This window comes from Leguminivora glycinivorella, chromosome 10, assembly GCF_023078275.1.
Source record: "Leguminivora glycinivorella isolate SPB_JAAS2020 chromosome 10, LegGlyc_1.1, whole genome shotgun sequence".
In the NCBI taxonomy this organism is placed as follows: Eukaryota; Metazoa; Arthropoda; class Insecta; order Lepidoptera; family Tortricidae; genus Leguminivora; species Leguminivora glycinivorella.
The window spans coordinates 6,840,404-6,852,721 of NC_062980.1; the positions used below are offsets into that span (position 1 = coordinate 6,840,404).

General features: G+C 40.4%; 1 protein-coding gene across 1 annotated transcript; it reads left to right on the forward strand.

The window, feature by feature from the left end:
- The first annotated feature begins 963 nt into the window (after positions 1–963).
- On the forward strand, positions 964–11,734 carry LOC125230290 (target of rapamycin complex subunit lst8). The gene is made up of 7 exons (XM_048135407.1): positions 964–1,284; positions 1,506–1,658; positions 2,713–2,774; positions 3,889–4,042; positions 4,739–4,929; positions 9,348–9,490; positions 10,360–11,734. The coding sequence occupies exons 1-7, from the start codon at positions 1,159–1,161 to the stop codon at positions 10,473–10,475; spliced, it is 945 nt and encodes a 314-aa protein (XP_047991364.1). The 5' UTR covers positions 964–1,158; the 3' UTR covers positions 10,476–11,734.
- Positions 11,735–12,318: the final 584 nt, after the last annotated feature.

A 12,318-nucleotide genomic window follows, 5' to 3' on the forward strand; every position in this document is an offset into this window, starting at 1 on the left:
TTGTATTCTTCGTAATAAGGTCGTGGTCGAATACTGAATTTCCCTATGCAGGTTCTGTACAGTACTCATACAACAGATGTCGTACCGGTGCTTGCGAGCTCTTAACACGCCTAGTTTATTTTAAACAGATTTTGAAGACATTAGCTCGTCTGTATTGTGTAAAAATATCTGCTGTAGACTGTACATAACATGCATATATTGGCATGCATAATTATGCCCTCAAAACTAACAAAAAGCTTGGTAATAATAATAATGCACCGATATTTATATGAAGCCAAGCCGATGAAACAAAATGGTGACCGCGTCCTCGGTTGATTATTATTACTACGAGTCACGTGCTATCTTATTGATTATTTTTACGTGAGAGCGGTGGCTCGTGTAGGAATACAACGATTTGTTTTCATGCGTAATCCAATTATAGGATGTGTTTTATGATTCGTAATAGAAAAATGCCGAATAGAAAGTTCCAATACCCAAAAATGCTATAAATTAAAGACAAAGGTAAGAATAGTCACGTCAACAAATATGACAAATCATTATATTCCGGATGTTTACTTTGATCCATATCAATATTTCAGGTTTATTAGAGGTATTTAAATTATATTTTGAACCAAATTACAAAAGCCATTATCGAATATATAAAAAAAATGGGGCAGAGCAGCCATGTTGAATAGAATAAGTGTTGCCAGCTTCTGACACATCTAGTTCGATTCATTCGATCGATATATTTCTGTACCATCGATACCTTTTCTGCTTCTAGGTTTATTGTACATAGATTCTAATATACTAAACTGGGAACTAACTTGCAGACTAGACTAGTAACAATGGAAGCAGATTTGATATTCAGGATATTCTGTATTTCAAGAGGAAAACAGAATAAAATAAATAAATAAACATGAATGAGGGACAGTTCCTAGATACGGACCCGGTGGACATGACAATCATATCATGACATCTGAAACGTCAGTTTGACAGCATACCCTGCTTGTCGAGCCTGTGTTTATATTTTTTAGAAGAATAAATTTAATATTTCCTTGCATGAATAATAATTTACGTTGATTCTGGACAAATTATTGACATTGTGTATATTCTGTTGACTTATTGTTGAAGATATTTTGATGGTTTCAATCTTAATAGGCAAGAAATAGTTGATTGAAGATGTCGGGGGATGCGGCGGCGGGTGCGTCGCAAGTGGTGCTGGTGACGGGCGGCTACGACCACACCATCAAGCTATGGCAGGCCCACAGTGGCGTTTGCTTGCGGACCATGCAACATCCGGACTCGGTATTTAATTACAACCTATAATCTTGTCCCTTCTTACTTGCGAGTTTGTTTACCTACAACAGAAGAGAAAAATAAAGAAATACAACTTTTTGAGACTTTTGGTATGGCCTCTCGTTGTAGCCCTGGCCCATGGTTGGCCTGGCCAAGTTTGGTACATATTTACTATAAATACATGGGTAAGCCATTCTTGTATCTAAATTAATAAATGTATTTGTTTGCAGCAAATAAATGGCCTAGAAATAAGACCTGATGGGCAGATGGTGGCCGCATGTGGGTACCAACACATACGCATGTATGACCTCGCTAGCACCAACCCAGACCCTGTCATGAACTACGAGGGTGTTAGCAAGAATGTTTCTAGAGTTGGATTCTCAGTAAGTTATAAATTTAATACTTGAATAGGTTATAAATAAAGCTCTATAGGTTTTAAACTGTTATGATTGTAGAGCATTTATGTCTTAGGCATTGGTTCCACGGCGATCTAGTAAGCTATGAGCTATCGGCTATAAAAACGAACAAAAGATAAGCACTCCTGTGCAAATAAAAGAGACACGGCAATATTCATAGCTCACCGCTGGGTGAGTAACTACAAAGACATATATAACTCCATATAGACAGATAAAGTCTAAGAAAAAAAATGTTTATTTTATTTTATTATTTTGTTTTAGACAGGCAGCTGATGCTGGTACGTCTAAATCATAGTTCACTTTGCACGATTTCACTTCTTAGATAGTTTGTCTAGTCTATTTTTAAATTGATTAACACTGGTAGAGTTCACAACTTCAGAGGGTAATTTGTTCCAAGCTTGCACTATTCTCTTGCTCTATTGTGTTGTGTGTGTATTGTGTAAATGTACCTCAGTTCCATAGAGAAAACGGAACAGTGGCCTAGATGGCATTACACCTTTGGGGTTTAATATTTAATATTTGACATTTTAACACATATCAAGCTAAGAATATGGGCCAAGTTGTCAAAACTGAGGTTCAAGAGTTTTAAGCCTGTGTCAAGAGATGGCACTGTGATTACACATTTTACTTTGACAGTAAGTCTCTATAATACTCGATCCTCATTGGTAAATATAAACATTGCCGTGTCTCTTTTATTTACGCGGGAGTGATTATCTGTTTGTTATTATAGCTGAAAGCTTGTGGTGGGACCAGTGCCTTAAGTACGATTGCAAGTCACAGAGGCTCAGAAAAATTATTCTCTTTCTCTCATATCCATGTGCAGCAATAATAAACAGATTTACCAGTTCCATATTGAGATACAAGTAAAGTGATAGAAATCTATTTAAACTATATTAATACAAAATGAGTATTTCACATTTAATAAAGAATAAGTCACATCTCTAGCTACAGGATTATAATTTCTCATCTATGTTTCTATAATAATATTTATAATTGAGATTGAGGTTTTTTTTTGTTTCAGGAAGATGGTAAATGGATGTATACAGGTGGTGAAGATTGCACAGCTAAAATTTGGGACATAAGGTGAAATTATAAACATTAAAACTTGTAAAAATAAGCAAGCGCAGAAATAAATAGGTCAAGAATAAAATTGGCACTAGGTCTCAATACAGGGACCATTACTCAGTAAAACCAAAATAACACATTTGCAATATTTTTAGATATTGTACGCACATAGCAGGGCATCGTTAATCAAATAGTTAACTTCGATAATCACTAATCCGTTACTAAAAAAGTTAACTTTGTTAATCGTTAAAGCAATACATTTCGACAAATTTAACGTAAGTTAAAGTTAACAGATAATCCGTTAAAACGTGAAAACAATTGAATTTTACTGTAGGTGTTTAGTTGTATCAGTAATCCACTATAATACAATGTATTATATTACTGTAAAAGGCCAAAGTACAGCAAGCATATTGAACTCTAGGCTGCATGTGGAAGGCACTGATCGCCGAGCTACTGCCGAGAGTGTGTCAGGAGAGCCGCAAGATCACAGCAGACGGAAGCGTGATGCCGGTGGTATTGGGGCACTTGGGGCAGAGGCTAGAGAAGTGAATGTGGTCGTAAATTGAACTCGAATTTGCTGCCCAGCTGCCAGCTGTCACTAGAATAGTCGCCATGGTAAAACTTAGGATTCATCGAATCAACGTTACGGTAACGGCGGACCCACGTGAACAATATTTCTTTAGGTAATATTTCGGGCTTTTAGCGATTGACAACATCGGTAAAACCCGTAAAACCCAGGATTTACCGTACTCCGGGCTTTTATAGTATAGTAGCGTACAGAATGTGTTTGTCGCAGCGCAGATGGCGCGTGCCCTGCTGAATTAACGGGCTCGCAGAAATTTAACGGAAGTTAACGAGTCCGTTAACATTTTTTGAAGTTAACTTAAAAGTGAATCCGTTAATCAAAATGTTAACTTCGTTAATTAACGATTAACGGATTAACGAGTTAATGTCCAGCTATGTGTTCGCGTTATATTTGGGTACAGACCAGATTGGTCAGATGAAATGTATGGTTTGCGACGTTGAGGCCGACGGATGTACAAAAGAAACATGGAATGATAAAAATGGCATGATGTAATAGCGCCACCTGCAAAATCGCCTTCCAACCCCATTAAGAAAACAAACTTTGCAGAGTGGGCCGGCAGTTCCAATGCCAGCGGATCTTCCAAGTGCCAGCACCGGTGAACGCCGTGATCATGCACCCGGACCAGACGCAGATCATGGTCGGCGACCAGAGCGGCATCATACACGTGTGGGACCTGCGCACCGACCAGAATGAACAATTGGTATGTACCATTGATAGCTGCATATCATCAATAACCTAACCACAAAATTAAAATTTTTAAAATACTCCCGACCGCGACATAGTGGACCGATTTTCATAAAACATGGCTAGGAACACTCAGCTTTGAAACAAAAAAACTAAATCTAAATCGGTTCATCCGTTCGGGAGCTACGATGCCACAGACAGACAGACAGATACGTCAAACTATAACCCGTCGTTTTTGCGTCGGGGGTTAAAAAATGAAAAGAAAATAAACTGAGCACCCAAGACTGTCTAGCATGAGTAATCCATTCTCACATGTGTCAGAGATGCAGAAAGACTTCAGAAGCTCGTACGACGGCTTCCTATCTTAAGTGGCCATTCTGGCCTTGTTCCGGTTCAGTTTTCAATCGCACGTAGCTCAATCTCGACGGACGTTGCCAAGGGTACGCATGGAGTGGATGCTGTCGAATGCAATTGTTGCCATAATGTTATTGTTTCTGTATGTGTTTAGCCATCTACTCTGTTTACATTCGTTCCGAAACGCTTTATTGCCATAGAACTCGACTGACGCGCGTAGCTTACTGTTAGGTTTTACGTTTATCGTCTACTGCATTTCAACAAGGTTCACGATAACGGATTACTCACTGTACACAATAAACATAACCAAACGGTCGTCTGCACTGGTGTTTAAGTGATAACTTGATTATTATTCTAGATACCGGAAGCAGAAGCGTCCATCCAAGACATCGCGATCGACCCGGAAGGGCGCATGATGGCCGCCGTGAACAACAAGGGCAGCTGCTACGTGTGGGCGCTGGGCGGCGCGCCGCCGCGGCCCGTGCCGCGCAAGCACCTCGTCGCGCACAACAAGTACGCGCTGCGCTGCCGCTTCAGCCCCGACTCCACGTGAGTAACTATAGTAACGCAGGTCACTGACCCGGAGCAAGGTCGCCGGGAACAACAAGGGCAGCTGCTTCTTGACTCCAGTCAGCTGCTTATTCTGAGCTGCCGCTTCAGCCCCGACTTCACGTGAGTAACTATAGTAACGCAGGTCACTGACCCGGAGCAAGATCGCCGGGAACAAGAAGGGCAGCTGCTACTTGACTCCAGTCAGCTGCTTATTCTGCGCTGCCGCTTCAGCCCCGACTCCACGTGAGTAACTATAGTGACAGCCTCGCGAGCAAAACGTCCGCGCTCATTGCGCGCACGTTGCCTCGCCCGAGCTGCTCGGCAAGATGGCGGCCTTCCATCAGCAGTTCAAAATAGCGCGCTCATTGCGCGCACGTTGCCTCGCCCGAAACGATTAGCTGGCGGCCCTCGGTCAGTTTACTTTTCTTTCTAATCTTTATTCAAAAGAAAATGCGAAAACCACGAATTTCGTGCGACGGGAATATGTGCAGAACTATTTTGAACTGCTGAAGGAAGGCCGCCATCTTGTCGAGCAAATTTGCTCGGACGAGGCAAACGTGCGCGCATGAGCACGGACGTTTTGCAAATTTGTACGCGAGGCTGCTCGGTCAGTGTGTACCGGACTAATCGCAATTAGAATTAGTCCTGCGGCTATTGCGTTTTTTTTTGTTTGAATAGGTAGACATTTGACCACGATCACACCCGATGGTAAGTGATGATGCGGTCTACGGTGGAGCACGCTTACCTATCAGATACCTATTTATTCTTGCTTTAAAGAGACATAGATTGTACTCATGCGGAAACACAGACTCAGGCAGGGCATTCCACTCCTCGGCGGTTCACAAAAGAAATGTTGAAGCGAAACGCTTAGTGCATATTTTCGGAATACTAACCGTGAAGCGATGCCGCATTGCCGATTGTCTGGTGGTCCTATGGTGAAATGGGGACGGAGGAACAAGGTCGTACAGTTCCTCAGCGCACTCTCCGAAATGTATCCTGTAAAAGACTAATAAGCTGGCAACATAGCTGGGCACCGTTAATCAAATAGTTTACTTCGTTAATCGCTAATCCGTTACTAAAAAAGTTAACTTCGTTAATCGTTAAAGCGATACATTTCGACAAATTTAACGTAAGTTAAAGTTAATCGTTAATCCGTTAACACGTGAAAAAAAATGAACTTTTCTTTAAATATTTAGTTGCATCAGTATCCACTATACCGTATTATATTTCTGTAAAAGGCCGAAGTACAGCTAGCCTATTGAACTCTAGGCTGCACGTGGAAGGCAGTGATCGCCTGAGCTACTGCCAAGAGCTGTGTCAGGAGAGATGCTGGCGGTGACGGGACTGTTGTGGCACTTTGGGCGGTGGAGGCTAGGGAAGCGAATGTGGTCGTAAATAGGGCTCGAATTTGCTGCCCTATCACTACAACAGTCGCCATGGTAAAGCTTAGAATTCACCGAATCAAAGTTAGTAAAAGCAAATCCACGTGAAGAATACTTTTTTAGGTAATATTTCGGACTTTTAGCAATCGACATCGGTAAAACCTAGGATTTACCGGCAAATCATAGGATTTGCCGTACTTCGGGCTTTTATAGTAGCGTTCAGAACATGTTTTTCGCAGCGAAGATGGCGCCTGTGCCCTACTCGATTAACGATTAACGGACTCGGAGAAATTTAACGGAAGTTAACGAGTCCGTTAACATTTTTTCAAGTTAACTTAAAAGTTAATCCGTTAATCGAAATGTTAACTTCGTCAATTAACGATTAACGGATTAACGAGTTAATGCCCAGCTATGGCTGGCAACCTTCCGACGATGCTCCAGACTATGAAGTCGAGAATTGGATAGCTCGTCGTCATTGATGATTCTCTTGGCCCTCCTCTCGACTGACTCGAGCGCCGCAAGCGTTCAGTCCACAGATTTCGGGAGATAGGTCATGCCGGGCGATTTGTATAGAATACGCCTGTCGCAAGGTCTGCGCAACCCACACAAAGCACCAGTAATTGTAAAGATAATGCACGCACACACCTAATCCACACACACTTGTAGCTGGACGCTCCTATTGCGCAATACACGCGCATCATTTCAATGGTTGTGAACATGCGAACGATAAGCGAGCGCGATCGCGCACGCACACAACGATAAATAGCGGGAACGCCTCGCCTCGTTTCCGAGAAAAATGTCTCACTGAGTGAATCGTTTTGTACACCGTTCATTGCGGCGCAAAACACTACACTGTTTACAATATGTTCCTTGTGTAGCCGCAATGTATGATTAACGTTTTAAAGCACAAGCAAACGTAAGGTTACATGGTACAACTCTGAGTATTACGTTGAATTCGTGTTTTATGTGAAATAAAAGGAAATAAGTAGTATTTACCTATGAAATGTTATCCTATCGGCTTGGAAATTATTCAGGTCACTGCGATCAGGGCCGGATTAAGGGTAGAGCGAGTGGAGCGGCCGCTCTAGGCGCCACATGGTAAGGGGGCGCCAAAATCGAGAATGTGGAAAATTCCATACAAAAAATATACATTGCGTGGGCGCGCACATATCACAAAATTACGAGAGGAGTCGGGAATGAATCCAGCTATTGAAAATCTAGATTTTAAATAGGGATGTACCGACTAGTCGCCGACTAGTCGGGAAAGCCGACTATCCGGCCACATTCGTAGTCGGCGATTAGTCGGCGACTAGTCGGCAAAAAAGGCCGATTAGTCGGCCCCTTCTAAGTGATAATAAACAGGACGAAAATAAATTAACAGCCGATATATTTGTATTATGTACCTATTGGTTAGTCCTTTCTTATTCAAAACAACGAATATCTTTAATCATCACAGAAATAAATGGCCCTCATTGAAATTCGAACCTAGGACTATCGGTTTCATTCATTCAAATTTTTTTCTTACAGAACTTTGAGCCTGTATAAATAATGAAAATTGCGATTGAATGACTAAAAATGTTGGTGATTTTAGTTGAAATTTATGTTCTGGCCGACTAGCCGACTAGTCGGCCGACTAATCGGCCATCCAACCGCCGACTAGTCGGTAGTCGGCCTAGTCGGCCAAATCAATAGTCGGTACATCCCTAATTTTAAATCTTAATTTAGATTAAGTGGAAAGTTGCACCACATTGCCAACATATACCATTAATCAAAAGGGCGCCGTAAAAGGAGGATTCTAGCCCTTGACGAATCACATTGTTGTGCGGCCGAACGACAAAGTTACGTCGTTATCCAAACGCAAAAATATGAGTCTATCCCTATCCGATAGTCCAAAGCGGAGTTCCTCATAAAGCCAAAGGCGCAAAACGTCTCAGAGAGGCGCAATTTTGTAAGTGAAGGGCACTTGTGGCAAAATACCGAAATGGGCATCCCGACGGTAACGATCGTGTTCGCAGTTAATATCTTAATTATAACTCGTAGTATTATAAAAATAATAGTAATGAGGGCGAAATATAAGGCCTAAAAGTTGGGAACATAGGCACCTTGTGAAGTCAAAATACCCCAAAATATTTTAAAGACCGGGTTGAGTCTTAATAAATTGCGTCAATAGAAAAAAAAAATCGCGCTCGCTTCGCTCGCGCTTACTATTTATGTCAGTTCTCTTTTAGAACGTTATACAAAAAATAAAAAAGCACTTTATTCATTTGTTTAACTAATACATTACACGTGTTTCTATTTACAGTTAGTTTTATTATGAATCCCTATGGTGGGTAAAGGCCTTTAGAACGTTACTTATTAGGAAAAATTCCGCGCTTGCAGCGCTCGCGTTTTCATTTCAAATCTGCTTTCCTGACTTGGCCATTAATAGTATTCCATTTTGTTTGTTATTTTATGTACATGATATCCACGTTCAGCTCCACGTAACTATACTAGGGTGCGACTGAGAAAGTTTAACCCTTGTCCCTTTCGTACTCTGTATGATGAAATCCATAAATTCTGTACAGCGTTAATCTTCAAATTACGGCATTACTATGAAAAAAAAATTCGCGCTCGCTACGCTCGCGATTTTTTTAACTGCGTTATAAAACTTCTTCCCAAGGGCGCCGAAACTCAAACTCGCTCTACCCTGATCGAGTGTACGGGCCGGCGCTGACTGCGATGTTTGCAAGTTATTATTGCACACTTCGGCATTTTGGATAAAACTCGTTTTTCGTCGGTGAACAGCGCGCGTGTACACTCGATGACAGCGGACGGCGAACTGGCGGCGGTGTAGGCCCAATGGGCCTACATCTGCGACCAGGCCGCGCGCGGCTTGTCCTCTCTATAGAATTTTTTCCTCTGAGGTTCAGTCGAACTGGCACGAATGGCAGAAATGGTGTTTTATATGAGTGCCTTGCTTGAGCCGGTGAACCTTACGATTGCGACTACAATATTCATTATTCATGATTGCTTAATTTACCGCCCTTTTTTCAGGATGCTAGTGACGACCAGCGGGGATTGCACAGCGCGCGTGTGGCGTACTAGTGATTGGGGCCTACAACGAGAACTGCGCCACGACTCCCAACGCTGGGTGTGGGACTGCGCCTTCAGTAACGACGAGCGATACTTGTTCACTGGTAACTGCCGCTTTTATATTCAGCTGAAAGGGAAGGACCGAGTGTAGATACAAACACTATATTTCTCAAGTTTTGGCTTGCCATTAGCGCTGCATAGTGCTGCCTTGCAACAGAGTTTGTTGTGTAAAAGTCAAACAAGCGTTACGAATTTTTCCGAGAAAATAAAAGGCAAAGGATTTGTACATTCTGCCTCGTCGAGGGCCTGGAGGAAAGACATTTGCTGTTTACCTTATCTCACTTGCAAATCTGTTGTGTTGGGCGGACCTGTGTCCAAGGGCGGATTCAGCTTTATACTGAGTGAAATAAAAAGGACCGTTCAAAAAAATTTGGCTGTCATAGAAATGACCGGCACCATGACAGTCGAAATGTATGAAACAGCCAAATTTTTTTTTGCGATTTCAGCATTGGTCCCATAATAAAAGTTGTTCATTATGCCCTCAAAAGTCACAATGAAAAGTTTGAACGGTCCTTTTTAGTTCATCCTGTATGTAGATTTGTAGAATGGGCATCACACTGTCAAATTCGTAATTATTTTTAGAAAAGAAAAACAAAAGATGTTTAGATTCAGTTACCATATCACCTATTTATGATTTTATTTCCACACAAAACTTTTATATATTTTTCAGTACAGATGGTCGTTTTTTTACGCACTAGTTCGAGAAGTGGTTCATTATATGCCAGGTCGAAACTTCGGAGGCTCATCTGTACTGAAAAACGTCGTACGATACACGTGCGAAAAGGAAATTCGTAACTCGTGTCGATTTAAAACACTCCCTTCGGTCGTGTTTTAATTTATCGCCACTCGTTTCGAACTTCCTTTTTTACGCACTTGTATCGTAATGTACTATAACTAATGTTATTTCTTTCAGGTTCTTCGGACAGCTACGCGCGTCTATGGGACTTGGAGAAAGGCACGCTGGAGCGCGAGTACTGCGGACACCAGAAACCCATCACCGCGCTCGCCTTCCGCGACCAGGCCGTCTAGATATAACCCATTATATTCAGAAAAGTCAGAGATCAGAAATATTTTAAATAGAAGAGCAAACTAAATGCTGCCTCAAGGAAGATCAGATATATTTTCCAGAGAAGAGTTAACAGCTCACAATAAATCTTTCGTTTTAAAAAAGTTTTCTTGAGAGAGCAGCTAACTAAATATAAAGATCAAAAATGTGTTAAGATAAGAGTCAATTAAATGTAAACTCCTAAATATTCAGGTAAGAGCAGAACATTTTAGAATCGACAGCCTACAAGTCATCAGTTATAAGAAAGTCTCACAGAATATGGTTCGACTGGTCTAAACTTGCTAAGTGTTGAATGCAGGCAATTCTTAATTTAGAAAGCGCTCTGTGGCAAGTAGGGTATTTTCAAACTTTTAAATGTAACAGATTGCACTCAACTGAGGCCGTTCGCGAAGGGATGCATTTGTTTAATATGGCGCCCGTTTTTCATGTCTACTAGTCACAACCTAATGGAGTTAAAAAAATAGCTACTTTAATTGTCCCAAAAAAAATTTTTTGTACAGCATGTAAACTGGGGTACTGGGAAGTAATGAAACAGTTCTACTAATGAGTTAAATTAATCAATCCGTCGATTATACATACAAAGTTCAACGTAATCAAAGAAATTGGAATTTAATTTACAGTAAGAAATTAAATGATTCTAAATGTTTACGAAATTTATAAAATCTTATTATACTAAAATAGAATATGAAACAATGGATGTATTTTGATTATTTAATTACGATATTTATCATATTTTTCAATTGATTTAAAAGTCTTGTATATTTGAGTACCAATATGTGTTATGATTTCTCTATTTATGAAGTGTAGCGAAGCAAGCTATCCACTGCCGATTATGATAAATGATAACAAATGCGTTGTACAGACAATGTACAATAATTACCTATTTAGATTACTGTGCCATGCACTGACATTGTACATATTTACAATAAGATTGAATTGTTAAGTTTTTTGTAAGTTCCTACATAATAAATGTAATTATCAAGCCACATCTTTTATTTCATACAATTACTAGGAATTATTTAACTTGGTGCAGAAATTAATTAATTTCTTGGAATTTTATGTACAGATAAATAATTGAACAAATATATTTCAATACATTTATTTTAAATCAAGATATAATACAACTCACAGTCCACATTATATAAAACTGCTCAAACGATATATATTGTACCTATAACCTCCAGCATATCACAAATATGTATTCTTAATCAGACGGCACGAATTAAATACCTTTGAGACTAAACAGAGGGGTAAACGCCCCTATGTTCAATGGTAGAATAGTATTTTCTTGAAATATGTTCACTAGTCGTTTTAGTGTCAATTAACCGGTAGTTTACCCTACATATTTAATAAGATAAGAACACATTTATATTTGTCAATATTGAAATATTAGGATCAATCTAGATGTACGCAGCTAAGCCATGTCTCTTTTGTACGTTATCGAATTACTGATCAAAGTAATAATGACACATTTTAAGCAGAAACTTGCTGCCTAACAAAAATATAAGCCTATTAGGGCGTGCATCACCCGATTAACTCAAGGTTAGTGGGCTGTCAACTGTCAAATCCATACTAAATGGGAAAGTGTGTGTGTCTGTTTGTTTGTCCGTCTTTCACGACAAAATGGAGCCACGAATTGACGTGATTTTTTAAGTGGAGATAGTTGAAGGGATGGAGAGTGACATAGGTTACTTTTTGTCTCTTTCTAACGCAAGCGAAGCTGCGGGCAAAAGCTCTATATAAAGTGGTGAGTCAAACCCTCCATTTTCGGTGGTGCAAGTGGCCCTTAGTTATAGAAACGGTAGA

Excerpts from the sequence above, each read along its gene's own strand:
- LOC125230290 (XM_048135407.1), top strand. The coding sequence starts at position 1,159 with ATGTCGGGGGATGCGGCGGCGGGTGCGTCGCAAGTGGTGCTGGTGACG. Across the intron at positions 4,043-4,738 it reads CCGACCAGAATGAACAATTG|ATACCGGAAGCAGAAGCGTC; the intron begins GTATGTACCATT and ends TTATTATTCTAG. Across the intron at positions 9,491-10,359 it reads CGAGCGATACTTGTTCACTG|GTTCTTCGGACAGCTACGCG; the intron begins GTAACTGCCGCT and ends TATTTCTTTCAG.